General features: G+C 41.9%; 1 protein-coding gene across 1 annotated transcript in view; it reads right to left on the reverse strand.

Moving 5' to 3' along the window:
- The window catches only part of NUP210L (nucleoporin 210 like), a 124,618-nt gene that overhangs the window by 93,028 nt on the left and 16,564 nt on the right, over positions 1-15,026 (reverse strand). Inside the window, exons 6-10 of the mRNA XM_058660302.1 lie at positions 14,296-14,428; positions 12,628-12,786; positions 8,588-8,656; positions 7,615-7,721; positions 6,851-6,991 (exon numbers count right to left, since the gene is read on the reverse strand). Coding sequence (XP_058516285.1) covers positions 6,851-6,991; positions 7,615-7,721; positions 8,588-8,656; positions 12,628-12,786; positions 14,296-14,428 — 609 coding nt within the window. The remainder of the gene's footprint in view (positions 1-6,850; positions 6,992-7,614; positions 7,722-8,587; positions 8,657-12,627; positions 12,787-14,295; positions 14,429-15,026) is intronic.

A 15,026-nucleotide genomic window follows, 5' to 3' on the forward strand; every position in this document is an offset into this window, starting at 1 on the left:
GTAAGTTGTCACAGTAACAACATAAAAAGGTAAGAAGAGAGCTCTATAGGAATAGTTCTTGTGTATTACTGAAGCTAAGTCAGTATCAAACTAGATTGCTACGATTTTATTTAAGATTTATTTATGTATTTATTTGAAATACTAAATGACATACAAATAAGGAGAGATGGAAAGCAGGATCTTCCTACCCAATGGTTCACTTCCCACATGGCTGCACTGCGCCATTCTTTGATACAATGCCAAGAGCATAAGCAGGAAATTGGTTGGGAAGCAGAAAGGTGAGGACTCAAACCAGCATACTAATAAGAGATGCTGGTGTTACAAGCTACTGTCTGCAGTGCTGCCATAACATTTGTGCCTTTTGCTCCACTTCTAATCCAGCTCCCTGCTAATGTGCCTGGAAGAGCAGTAGAGAACGGCTCAAGTGCTTGGATCCTTGCACCTACATGGGAGACCTAAAGAAGCTCCTGGCCCAGCCTTGGCCATTGTAGCCATTTGGGGAGTGAACCAGTGGATGGAAGTATCTCTCTCTCTCTCTCAATTTATAATTCTGCCTCTCAAAGTAAATCTTCTTTTTTTTTTTTAAAAAGATTTGTTTATTTTTATTGGAAAGGCAGAAATACAGAGAGGAGGAGACACAGAGTGGAAGATCTTTCATCTGATGGTTTACTCCCCAAGTGGCTGCAACGGCTGGAGCAGGGTCCCAAGGCATTGGGCCGTCCTTGACTGCTTTTCCCAGGCCACAAGCAGGGAGCTGGATGGGAAGTGGGGCCGACGGGATTAGAACCATCGCCCATATGGGATCCTGGTGCATGCAAGGTGAGGACTTTAACCACTACACTGTTGCGCCGGGCCCTCAAAGTAAATCTTAAAATGAGCTAAAATTTTAAAGTTACTAGAGAAAAAATAATGATAAATCTTTATAATGTAAAGTAAGTGTCAACAAAAATAACAATAAGAAATAATTTGAAACTCAGGCCTGGCACGATGGCTTAATGGCTAAATGCTCACCTTGAACGTGCCGGGATCCCCTATGGGCGCCGGTTTAGATCCTGGTTGCTCCACTTCCCATTCATCTCCCTGTTTGTGGCCTGGAAAAGCAGTGATCCAAAGCCTTAGGACCTTGTACATGCATGGGAGACCTTGAGGAAATTCCTGGCTGCTGACTTCAGATCAGCCTAGCTCTAACCATTGTGGTCACTTGGGGAGTGAATCATTGGATAAAAGATCTTCCTCTCTGTACATCTGCCTTTGCAATAAAAATAAATAAATCTTTTAAAAAAGGAATTCTTACTACTAAACAATAAAAATAATACATTTAAAAAATATATTTATTGGGCCCAACATGGTGGCCTAGCAGCTTAAAAGTCCTTACCTTGAACATGCCAGAATCCCATATGGACACCAGTTATAATCTCAGCAGCCCCACTTTCCATCCAGCTCCCTGTTTGTGGCCTGGGAAAGCATTTGAGGATGGCCCAAAGCCTTGGGACCTGCATCCACGTGGGAGACCTGGAGGAAGTTCCTGGCTGCTGGTTTCGGATTGGTGCAGCACTAGCTATTGTGGTCACTTTGGGAGTGAATCACTGGCTGGAAGATCTTCCTCTCTGTCTCTCCTCCTCTCTGTAAATCTGCCCTTCCAATAAAAATAAATAAATCTTTTAAAATATGTATATATTTATTAAAACTATAACAAATCCAAGGGACAGACATTTGCCATAGCATTGAAAAACCAAAACACTTGGGACACAAGCATCCTGTTTTCAAGTGACTGGATTTTAATTCCTCCCTACTCTTAATTCTAGATTGTTAATCTGTACTCGGGGAGGCAACAGGTAATGATGGCTCAGTAATAGGGTCCCTGTACCACGTGAACTTAAACAAAAATCACTATGCACTAAATACTTTTTGGAAAAAAGTCTGGCTATATTTGAATAATGAATGTAGATTCATATCTGATCATAACCAACTCAAATACCAGTCACTCCTTTAGTCATTATTTATTTGTACCAACTATGTGTAAGTCACTCTGTTGATGTTAGGGAAATAGCTATGATAGCTAATTACTTTAGTTTGTAATCTAACGAGAGAGAGAGAAGCAAAATATTAATATCAAAGTGTGGTGACTATAAACTTGTACATTAAGCTGTAGATTAAAGGAAGTGAAATTATGAAGGGGGGGAACAGCTGACCAAAGGCCTTTGAAATTGGCTCTGGCCCTGCTAGGGCAACTGCAGGCAGCACTTGAAATTTAATAAGACTACAGCAGATTAATTTCTTTAAAGATTTATATATTTTTTATTGCAAAGTCAGAAATATGGAGAGGAGGAAAAACAGAAAGGAAGATCTTCTATCCAGCGATTCACTCCCCAAGTGATCGCAACGGCTGGAGCTGAGCCAATTCGAAGCTAGGAGCCAGGAGCTTCCTCCAGGTCTCCCACTGAGGTGCAGGGTCCCAAGGCCCTGGGCTGTCCTCCACTGCTTTCCCAGGCCACAAGCAGGGAGCTGGATGGCAAGCAGGGCTGCTGGGATTAGAACTGGCGTCCATATGGAATCCCGGCACATTCAAGGTGAGGACTTTAGCTGCTAGGCTACCGTGCCAGGCCCCAGAACATTAATTTTTAATTGATCATTTTGTATGTCTCACTATGGAGGTAATACATTTCTAAATAACTGGCCCTTAGCAGAAAATCAGCTTGCCACAGTCCTATCAGGCAAGACTGCAGAACCACGTAATGAGTGCAAGATCCAGCGCTGGGGATTTACCTATTATGGAAAATGTGAACACCTCTCTGATAGGCTGCAATTCCCACTGGTGAGCATGAGAAACAAGGCAGGTGGCAGGTTTGGCTAGATAGGAGATGGCACCTACTGGCATGAGTGTGGGCTAGATTGTGGGGTCAGTTGGATTGAGCTAAGTTTCAATGTCCATTGATATGTACAAAAACTGAATGGGATGTGGGACAGACTGGGCTATTCTGCTGCATATAGTGGCAAGCATAGCAACCAGGGCTGGGACCAGGCCTGGTGGGGATTATTGGGGGTCACTTTTGCTAGGCTACAGGTCCTGCTAATGAACATGAAGGCTGAGCATGAGGTGGGCAGGGTTGGACTGGGCTACAGCATCCATTGGTTTACCTAAGAGATGGGGTTAGAGATAGAACTGACCCAGTTTACAACTACCAGTGTGTGTGTGTAGGCTGACATGGGTGGCGAACTGTGCCAGACTTCACACAGGCAAACACATAAAATAGGTCTGAGATCACCTCAGAGGAGCTTTCTGTGGCGATCTGAATGAACTGCTTGACTAAGAACTCCAACCATGGGGAGTTCCAATAGTAGGACCTATCATCTGACCAAGGAGTGCATGTGTCAGAACTGGACCTTCCAAGTGACTAAGATGGAGCAGTGGATGGCATATCCAGATGCACATGGAGGATATGGCAGTCCACTGGGGACTGCAGAGGACATCTGGTACTATAGCAGAGGGAGGAGAGCAGAACAAATTGCTCAACTTCCCCTGCCAAGCAATGACAGCAAATATCTCAGCAAACGGAGACTCTAGGGTGGACTGTGTCAGCAGATGGACCTTGGAAGGATTTCCTCATCCTTGGATCAGTGAGATCGACAGCACTTCAGCACTGTCAAAGCCACTCGGGCGGAATCCTCGGAGCAGGCCCCACATCACAGACCTCATGATGGCTTCGGGCAGCTGTTCCCAAACCCTGGGTACTGGGATGGCTGGGTGTGGCTTCTCCCCTAATTTCTCCCCTTCCCCCAGATACAGAAGGAAGAGGGGGGAATATTTGGGAAAAAATGGTCTCACCCTGGTCAACCTTGTAAACATCATAAAAAATAAAAACTAAAACTAAAAAAAAAAAGTTTGCCACAGTTGGTTTATAAAAACAAAAACCACAACAAATTAAAATTTAGAAACAGGAATGAGGGATTTTTCAGGAACTTGAAAGTTCACTATTGCTCAATCATAGGAAAAGATGAGTGACAAGAACAGAGGTTAGAAAAGCTGTCAGGAGCCAATCATTTAGGTGGAGTCAGATTCCAATGCCTACAGATACTAGGTAGATAAGATTAAACTGGTTGTTGAGCTATATATAAAATAACAGGGGAATGGTAAGGACTAAAGCAGGTTGAAAAGTAAAGTCTAAATGGAGCAGCCACTACATGTTCCAACTCAACATTGTCAAAGTTCGTGTTTTTTTTCTAGAAGATCAGAAGTCTTGGGCTTTGTTTGGAATTTCTCAGTTGAAAAGAAATTTCCATGCCAGAATACAAAGCCATGCTGTCAGCTGAGAGAGGCTGCGGGTCACCAGTTTGTGACACTCACAGCAGCAGGCCCTAGAAAACCAGATTAGAAAGTTTAAACTTGACCTTAAAATCAAAGGGAAGCCACAGAATGAATTTAAACAGGTAAACATGGAATCATTTTTGTAGCTTTTGGAATATCATTCTAGCTAGGGGGAAAACAGGAGGTAATAATGTCAGTTGGCAACCTACCATGAAAGTCTAGACAAAAGGAGTGAAGATAGTAAAAAAAATTAACAAATGTGAGACACAGAATTGACAAGAAATACACAAATACAAGCTGAAAGAGAATACAGAATTGAGGTTGTTTTAGGATTTTATCCCAAGCAACTTGGCAAAAGAAGCATTAGAAAAACAGCAGGTTTGGGGAAAATAAGTCAATTTTGGAAGGACGATTAGAAATCAGGATACTGGGGTGGACATTATGGGTCAGCATGCTAAAACATCACTTGAGATGCCCACATTCCATGTCAGGGTGCAGGGTCAAGCCCCAGCTCCTCTGTTTTCTGCTCCAGCTTCCTTCTAATGCATCCTGGGAAGTGGTGGCATTCTAAGCAGCTTAGCTCGAGTGCTGGGGCCCCTTCCACCTCTGTGAGAGACCAGGATGGAATTCGGAGCTCATATCGCCTAGCCCAGTTCTGGCTGTTGCAGCAGGTATTTGAGAAGTGAACTAGCACGAGGAATGAACTAGCAGATGTAAAATTTTCCTTTCTCTCTCTCTCTTTATGTCATTCTAACAAGCAGATGAAAATAAACATTGGTAAAATTCCTCTCAGGGCCAGCACTGTGGTATGCCAGGTAAAACCACCTCTTGTGAGGCTGGCATCATATAAGGATGCTGGTTGGAGTTCTGGATTCTTCCTGATGATGGCCTGGAAAAAGCAGTGGCCTAACTGCTTAGGCCCTTGCCACTCACATGGCAGACCTGAGCGAAGCTCTTGGCTCCTGCTTTCCACCTGGCCCAGCCCTGTCCACTAAGCTACCTGAGGAATAAAGATGGAATATGCCTGTCTCTCTAACTATCTCTTTCTTCTCTCTGTAATTGTGCCTTTCAAATAAACATAAATAAAAATTTAAACAAAACTCAAAACAATAAAAGTATGCTTTTATTTTAAAAAATTCAAGATACATATTTCTGAAGCACTAGAAACAGATTCATTCCTTATCCCATTACCCAGTATCTATTTCTGGCATTATACTATATGGAAATTAAACAAAAGGAAAAAAATTTACACAGATATTCAATTATGCTATTTACAATACGGAGTGACAATATGGAGTGGTAGGGCTGGTTAAGTTTCCACTTGTAATGCCTGTAGCTCATATGGACACAGGTTCTAGATTTAGCATTTCTTTTTTTTTTTTTTTTTTTTTTTTTTAAGATTTGTTATTTTTATCGGAAAGGCAAATTTTTTTTTTTTTTTTAAGATTTATTCATTTTATTACAGCCAGATATACACAGAGGAGGAGAGACAGAGAGGAAGATCTTCCGTCCGATGATTCACTCCCCAAGTGAGCCGCAACGGGCCGATGCGCGCCGATCCGATGCCGGGAACCAGGAACCTCTTCCGGGTCTCCCACGCGGGTGCAGTGTCCCAATGCATTGGGCCGTCCTCAACTGCTTTCCCAGGCCACAAGCAGGGAGCTGGATGGGAAGTGGAGCTGCCGGGATTAGAACCGGCGCCCATATGGGATCCCGGGGCTTTCAAGGCGAGGACTTTAGCCGCTAGGCCACGCCGCCGGGCCCCTAGATTTAGCATTTCTGATCCAGCTCCATTAATGTGCCTGGGAAAGCAGTAGAAGAAGGTCCAACTGCTTAGACCCATAAATGATGTGGGAGACCTGGAAGAAACTTCCGTTTCCCAGGTTTGACCTGGTCCACCCCTTACTGTTGTGGCTATCTGGGGAGTGAACCATGGATGGGAGATCTTTGGATGGAAGACCTCTCTAACTCTACCTTTCAAATTAAAAAAAAAATTGTTAAAACACACACACAAAAACTTCAGGGGCCTGGGCAGTGGCATAGCAAGTTAAGCTTCCCTCTGTCTGTGATGCCAGCATCCCATGTGGGCACTGATTCAAGTCCCAATTGCCTCATTTCCAATTCAGCTCCCTGCTAATGGCCTAGGAAAGCAGCAGAGGATGGTCCAAATATTGGGCCCCTGCATCTGGGAGACCCAGAAGAAGCTCCTGGCTCCCAGTTTCAAATTGGCCCAGCTCTGGACATTGTGGCCATTTGGGGAGCGAACCAGAAAATGGAAGATCTCTCTGTCTCTCCCTCTCTCTGTAACTCTTTCAAGTAAAATAAATCAATTAAAAGAAAAAACAGTTTGTGGGAAGATGAAACTAAAAGACAAATTTATTTTGGTGTAAAATTTTTTTGAAATACATGTACAGTTTTATTACAATATACATTTTCAGTGAACTTTTAAGACCCTGGTTACATCTACTTGCAAATCTGCAAGTCGGTCTGCCTTCTGTGTCTTCTGTGTTTCCTGGACACAAAGCCCATCCTTTTCCTGCCTACCTGGTAAATGATGGAAGCCAAGGATGCGTTGATCACCACAGCACCATCCTTCAGGGCTTTTACTACATGGTAAGATCCATTCGCCGTGGTTAGTTGCTCTTCAAAGTACTCCTTTGGAAAGTCGTATGTAATTCTGAGATTCTGAAAATCAGCCCAACAGCAACACAAGCCTCAAGATACATTCTTCCCCTAAAGCCATCTTAATCACAAAAGCATATATAAAACTGTCCATGCACTTACGAGATAAATAAATGAAAAGAAAATCTCTGCTCTGACTCATGAAAATTCAAAATGGGAAAGATATAATTTTAAAATGGTGTAAGTTTTTGAAAGACACATTAATGGCAAGCATCCAGAATGATAAGAGTCCAAGCTTCTACAAATTTTGGTGCCATTCCGTAAATTGACAGAAATAGGACCTTGGCAAAAGAGTGCATTTCACACCTGATGCTCACACTACTACTCTCACTGCCACAAAACTTTGTTACCGCCTCTGCAGTGAAGCTGTAGAACAAGGACTTCTTCCAAAGACTGACACTGGTCCTCTTCTTCAGCTCTTCCATAATTCTGACTGAACGGCGTCTTTTACTTCTGGCTTCGCATTCCTCCAGGACAGAACTATTTACTAATCATAACCCTAAAAAGTCAACTTGTATTTTAAAGGGGAAACATGGAGGCAAAGGAAGAGTCAGGGCTTCCTAGCCAGAAAGAGGGCACATGGAAGAGGTTGTACAAAGAGCTAGAAAAACACAAAAGAGACTCACATCTGAAGTATAGACCTTGGTGCTGCTTTGATCAAACACTTCCACTGTGATGACATACACCTGTCCCACCTCTAGACTCCAGCGGTTTCCAGGTTGGACAGTGAAACCTATACACAAATCGATAAGCAAAAACATTAAAAGATGCCAACAGTTTCTATTGTGAAGCTATTCAGACAATAAAATTTACTAGTGGATGGAGATCTAATGAGATCTTTTTGTTTCTTCTCTCAATTTGCAAAATAATTTGGGGTTCCAAAAAAGTCTTGGCTAACTTAGCTCACCTCAGGTGTAAAAGAAGGTTCTTACTTATATTTCTAGACAAGAACAAAGCATAATTTGGCTCATTCCTAACGTGTCAGAGAAGATGGAACTTCTTTCAGCCAGAATCAGTTTTACACAGCTTATGGACAGCAACATTCTTTTTCCTTTAAGACTATTCTGCAAGGATTTTCATATTTCCTCCATCTATTTCAAGATGGTTCACTCATGCAAATGATATTTAACAAGAATAAACAACTGGGAATACACCGTAAAATAAAACTGAATTCAGAGTTAAGTCTCAAAATGAATAATGCACAGACATTCTAGCTGTTAACACCTAATTTTGAGAAATGGTTTAAAACATTCAACTTCTTAAAAAATTCACTGTCTAAAAAATATCTAAAGGAATGTGCATTTGTCTTGGTGTTTAAGATACTTCTTTGTTACTGGAGTACCTGGATTCTATCCTCAACTTGGCTTCCTGCTAATGCAGACCCTAATAGCCAGCATGTGATGGCTCCAGTACCTAGATGTCTGCCACCCATGTTGGAGACCTACACTGAGTTTCTGGTAACTGGCTTCAGGCATTTGGGGAGCGAGCCAGAAGATGGAAAAGATCTCTCTGTCTAATTTGTCTTTCTTTTTTTTTTTTAATTTGCCTTTCAAATAAGAAATATAAATACATTAAAAATCATTAAAATAAATAAAATACCTAAAAATCCTGGCTCTACAACATATATGGTACAATTCGGGAGTCCAGACACAGATCGCATATAGACATCTTAATTTTTGCTTAAGGAAATTAAATGAGCTGAAGTTGTCTGAAAATAAAAGTGAGTTACTAAAGAAAAATTGAACAAACCTATAATCAAAAACTTATATGTTAAAAGTTACAACTTTTGTGTATATTTCTAGTATTTCTAGTACTTGAAAGACTCAGCTATTCTGGAATTTCAAATTTGAAAAAACTGGACTAGGGAAAAAAAGATCATGCGTTGTACTTTTCATTTTTAAAGATTTTTTTTTATTGGAAAGTCAGATATATAGAGAGAGGAAGAGAGACAAAGAGGAAGATCTTCCATCCGATGATTCACTCCCTAAGTGAGCCGCAACGGTCAGAGCTGCACCAATCCAAAGCCAGGAGCCTCTTTCATGTCTCCCACGTGGATGCAGGGTCCGAAGGCTTTGGGCCATTCTCAACTGCTTTCCCAGGCCACAAGCAGGGAGCTGGATGGGAAGTAGGGCTGCCAGGACTAGAACCGACATCCATATGGGTTCCTGGTACATGCAAGGTGAGGATTTTAGCCACTAGGCTACCATTCAGGGCCCCATACTTTGCACGTTGAAGATCCATTTAGTTAGGAGCTGGCATTGGGTTGTGGTGGTTAAAGTCACTGACTAGCAGGCATCCCTTACAGGTGTTAGTTCATGTCCCCGTTGCTCTACTTCCAATCCAACTCTCTGCTAATGGCCCAGGAAGGCAACAGAAGATGGCACAAGTGTTTGGGTTCCTGAACTCATGTGGACAACCCACCTGAAGCTCTCAACTTCAGCCTGGCCTAGCCTTGGCTATTACTGCTATTTTGGAAGTGAAACAGTGGATGGAAGATCTCTCTTTCTCTGTCTCTCCCTTCTCTATGTAACTGCCTTTCAAATAAATAAATAAAACTTTTAAAAATATGTACCTATTTAGCAACAGAACACATTGCCCAAATTCTTACAAAGGAATGTATAGAAAGCAGGAGAAAGGGTGACACTCTGAGGATGAAACTTTGGACTAAAGGGGTAAGCACTGGTACTGAAGGTTGACAAAGAGGCAATGACCGCATGCCCAAGGCTGTGTAAGCAGTTTCAAAATTACTTGTTGGTTTTCTTTAGCTCCAGGAAATCTCTAATGTCAGAACATTTTCTCTTAGCTGTCAAAGATACATTCTAGATCATTTCCATGCCATGCACACTACATCTTTCAGTTACATTTTAGCACAAATGTTAATTAATCGGATATGGAGATATAAAAAAATCTAATTAATAAGATACTTCTTTCTCAATATATGCTACAACCAAAGAGCAGGTGTTAAATCTAATAGTTAAGATTTTTGCAACTTGGGCCCACCATGCTGGCCTAGCGGCTAAAGTCCTCGCCTTGAATGCACTGGGATCCCATATGGGCGCTGGTTCTAATCCCCGCAGCTCTGCTTCCCATCCAGTTCCCTGCTTGTGGCCAGAGAAAGCGGTTGAGGAAGGCCCAAAGCTTTGGGATCCTACACCTGTGTGGGAGACCCAGAAGAGCTCCTGGCTCCGGGTTTCGGATCGGCTCAACTCCAGCTGTTGCACTCACTTGGGGAGTGAATCATCGGACGGAAGATCTTCCTCTCTGTCTCTTTTCCCCTTTCTATATATCTGACTTTACAATAAAAATAAATAAATCTTTAATAAAAAGCTGGTATTATATGTTTCAGTCTTACCAACTCTACTCATTCTATGACCTCTCCCCAGGTAATTTGGTCTACCACAGCTTCAGCTATCTCTTCTCCCTAAACAGGTAACTTGCAAATATCTGTCTTCACTGTGAATCTTTCTTCTCCCGATGCATCGTGTGACGTTTTGGCTTGGATGTCTGTCTCAGAAAACCTTCAGATTAATGTTTGAAAAAACTGAGCTCAGTAGCTTTTCCCTCCAACATGTTCCTTCTGTGGCAGTCCCCATCTCAATGAACAGTGCCACCAGGCTGCTGTGCCAGGTGTCGATCCAAATGATAGTCACCATTCATGTCCTCAATAAAGACACAAACATGGGCAAATATAAATATAATGTGTTTTTACATGTTGTTTTGAAACTACACTATGAACTGTGTAAATGAGGAGGGGGAAAGGAATTATTATTATTATTATTATTATTTTTAATTATTTATTATTTAACTTCATTAATTACATTGTATTATGTGACATAGTTACATAGATACTTGGGTTCTCCCACCCCTGGAAAGGAATTATTTAAGTTCATCTGTGGAATTCAAGAAAATGCCTGACACAGAACTAGTGCTCACAAAATACTGAATTACTTATGGTTGTTACCTTGCATTTGTTGACAGAAGTCCTAGGCACTTCAAAATGACTAAACAGCAAACAACTCCTTAATATGAGTTAGACAGACAATACAGACAGTTAATCCTACTGTAGAAGAAATAGTCTTCTTCAAGCCTGAATCTTCTTGAGAATTAACCTGCTAGGCCCTATATAACCTAACCCTCCGGTACTCTACTATCTCTTCTGCTTTCACTGCGCTTCAGCCTCACTGACTTCCTTCTGTGAAACTCAAACATGCCCCTGCTTCACAAACTCTGCGGTGACTACTTCCTCTGCCGGAGCTCTTTCACCTAGATACACACGCATGGTTCACTGCCCCAGTGGCACCTTCTCGTAGCGGACTTCCCGAACAACCCTGGCTGAAATAGGCCCCAGAACAAAGGAGCAGCACCATAACAGCCACTTGCTGAATGAATTCCAAATATTCAAAAACCAGGAAATATTTACAAATCAAATACTGAGAAATGCAGTCTGAATCAGTTTCATATTCTGAGAATTTAAATTGTCATTGACCTCTACAAGCTGTTCTTTGTTCACTCCTAACAGAAAAAGTTTACTGAATTTTTAAATTACTGCCAACTCAGTTACAAAAATACTAACCGGGCCCGGCGGCGTGGCCTAGTGGCTAAAGTCCTCGCCTTGAAAGCCCCGGGATCCCATATGGGCGCTGGTTCTAATCCCAGCTTGTGTCTCTGCTGCTCCACTTCCCATCCAGCTCCCTGCTTGTGGCCTGGGAAAGCAGTTGAGGACGGCCCAAAGCTTTGGGACCCTGCACCCGTGTGGGAGACCCGGAAGAGGTTCCAGGCTCTCCTGGCTTCGAATCGACACAACACTGGCCGTTGCGGCTCACTTGGGGAGTGAAACATCGGACGGAAGATCTTCCTCTCTGTCTCTCTTCCTCTCTGTATATCCAGCTTTCCAATAATAATAATATCTTTAAAAAAAAAAATACTAACCATCTACTTGCAGACAGCACTACATTTTCTCAATCACTATGTAAAAATTGGAAGGAATAAGTTAAAGAGAAGTTTCATGTGTTTCTTCAAGCTTCATTTTCCCCAGTTTCCAAATCATAATAGATGGTGGTTGCAAGTAGCATGGAAATGAAAATATCCCAAGCTCCAACTACTCTCTTTTCACTACCCACCTTTTTTTAGAAATTTTATGACAAAAACAATTAATAGTGCTTTGTTGAAAATTAAACCCGGGCCCGGCGGCGTGGCCTAGCGGCTAAAGTCCTCGCCTTGAAAGCCCCGGGATCCCATATGGGCGCCGGTTCTAATCCCGGCAGCTCCACTTCCCATCCAGCTCCCTGCTTGTGGCCTGGGAAAGCAGTTGAGGACGGCCCAATGCATTGGGACACTGCACCCGCGTGGGAGACCCGGAAGAGGTTCCAGGTTCCCGGCATCGGATCGGCGCGCATCGGCCCGTTGCGGCTCACTTGGGGAGTGAATCATCGGACGGAAGATCTTCCTCTCTGTCTCTCCTCTGTATATATCTGGCTGTAATAAAATGAATAAATCTTTAAAAAAAAAAAAAAAGAAAAAAGAAAATTAAACCCACAGAAAAACAGTGTGGCGGTATTATAACCAGTCTTAACTATTTTACCAAAGAACATGACTAGCATGCTTGAAGACTGACAACTAAAACTTGAACAAAAGGATACTTTTATGGACAAAGACCACATTAGTTTGGCCCAGCTGGGAGGCAGTAACTATGGCTGCTTTCTCATCCAATAAAGCCACTTTCTCAGAAACAGATCCATTTTGGGCAACTCGATGGTCTTGCAATTCCAGTGTATAATGTTCCAGGGGAAATTTCACCTCTGTAAGATATGAAAGATACATAAGATATAATGACAGTGGAAAATGGTGTGTTGTTAGACTATAAGAAGAAGATCAGGAAGCAGTCTAAAATAAGATTATGATTGGCTTCTAATTTCTTTCCTGGTAGAATGAATTTCTACATGTGGCCATTTTGAGCACGTGTTTATTGTTAGTACTGTTTTGTTCTGAAAAACTAGTTAAGGGCCTGTGGCATGGTAGCCTAGTGGCTAAAGTCCTTGCCTTGCACATGCTAGGATCCCTTATGGGTGCCAGTTCTAATCCTGGCTGCTCCAGTTCTACCTGTGGCCTGGGAAAGCAGTCAAAGCCAGCGCAAGGCCTTGGGACCCTGCATCCACATGGGAGATCCGAAAGAAGTTCCTGGCTCTTGGTTTTAGATCAGCTCAGCTCCTGCCACTGCAGCCACTTGGGGAGTGAACTAGCGAATGAAAGATCTTTCTCTCTGTATATCTGTCTTTCCAATAAAAATAAATAAATCTTTAAAAAAAAAAAACCAAACTAGTTATGTCTGGGAGTCTGTCATTGTAGCATAGTAAGTTAAACTGCTGCTTGTGACACTATACCCCTCGATGAGAACAGCAGTTCAAGCCCCAGCTGCCCTACTTCCTATCTAAGTCCCTGCTAACATGTCTGGCAAAGTAACAGAAAATAGTCCAAGTACTTGGGCCCATTTCACCCATGTGAAAGACCCAGATGGAGTTTTGACTTCTGGGTTTGGCTTGAAAAACAGCCCTGTCCATGACAACTATTTGGGGTATGAACGAAGGGATAGAAGGTCTCTCTGGCGCCTGTTCTGTTTGTGTGTGTGTGTTTCAAATAAATAAATAAAAACAAATTAATTACAAATCTTCAAAATAGGAAAGAACATTTGCAAAGGCAACTGCAATGTTCAAATTTCTCTCGTAAAAAAAATTCAAAAAAATAAAAATAAAAAACAAATTTCTCTGGTAAACTATTTTCACTCATCCTATAAAGATTAGTAAATTTTTGTGGTTTCAATAGAGAATACAGGGGCTAGTGTGTTAGTTTACATTAAGCCTCTGCCTGTGGTGCCAGCATTCCATATTAGTGCTGGTTTGACTCCAGCATGCTCCACTTCCAATCCAGCTCCCTGTTAATGACCTGGAAAGGCAGCAGAGGAGGCTCTTGGATTGCTGTGCCCACATGGAAGACATGGAGGAAGGTGTCTGCTTCTATTCATAATTCTGCCTTCTAAATAATAAATAAATACTTAAAAAAAGAAGAGAGTCCAGATGCCTATGAATACTGAAGCTAATTCTGAAGTTTACCTGTGCCACTAACCTGCTAATCCAAGATACAGGGACTATCTCTGTCCAATATTAGTTTAAGCACAGCAATTAAGAAATGCTGTCTCTCAAAAATTTAAAACATAAATATGCATTTTTCATATGCAACTTTGAATCACTTGCTTTGTTGTCAGCAGAAAGAATTTGGGAAAGGTAAGTCGCAAGAAAAGATAATCACCTTACCTGTCATTTTTCCCTGAACCATTTTTGCAACCTGATATTTAATAAAAGCCCCTACCAAGAGATAAATATCATGGGAAGGTATAAGAAATATATTCTCCAAAACAAGCAGACGTATCAATGCTGCTGCCACTTTCTAAAAGAGATAGGGGAAGAAACAGTCTCCATTACACAAACTTCTCAGGCACACCATTCTTCCTTAAATCTTTTACTTTCTAAAAGAAAAAACATTTTTAATATAAATGTTTCCTAAATAAATTATAACTTTGGTTAACCTGAAGAAGTGATCATTAATCTAAATACTATATCAACTTTCTAAGTCACTTACTAAGTTTCTAATTCACTCAGATTAAAAATAGAAAACAAGAACCTCGTGTAATAGTCTAGTGGCTAAATCCTCGCCTTGTATGCACTGGGATCCCATACGGGCACCAGTTCACGTCCTGGCTGCTCTACTTCCCTTCCAGCTTCCTAATTATGGCCTGGGAAAGCAGTAGAAGATGGCCCAAGGCCTTGGGACCCTGTACCTGCATGGGAGACCAGAGGAAGCTCCTAGATCCTGGCTTCGGACGGACTCAGCTCTGGCCACTGTGGTCACTTGGGAACTAAACTAGCAGGCCAAAGGACCAGCAGACAGAAAATCTTTCTCTCTGTATTTCTTTTTCTCTGCATATCTGCCTTTCCAATGGAAAAAAAAAAAGAAGCGAATTTTTAAAAATTTTCTTAATATTGAA

Source organism: Ochotona princeps, chromosome 2 (assembly GCF_030435755.1).
Source record: "Ochotona princeps isolate mOchPri1 chromosome 2, mOchPri1.hap1, whole genome shotgun sequence".
Lineage (NCBI taxonomy): Eukaryota > Metazoa > Chordata > Mammalia > Lagomorpha > Ochotonidae > Ochotona > Ochotona princeps.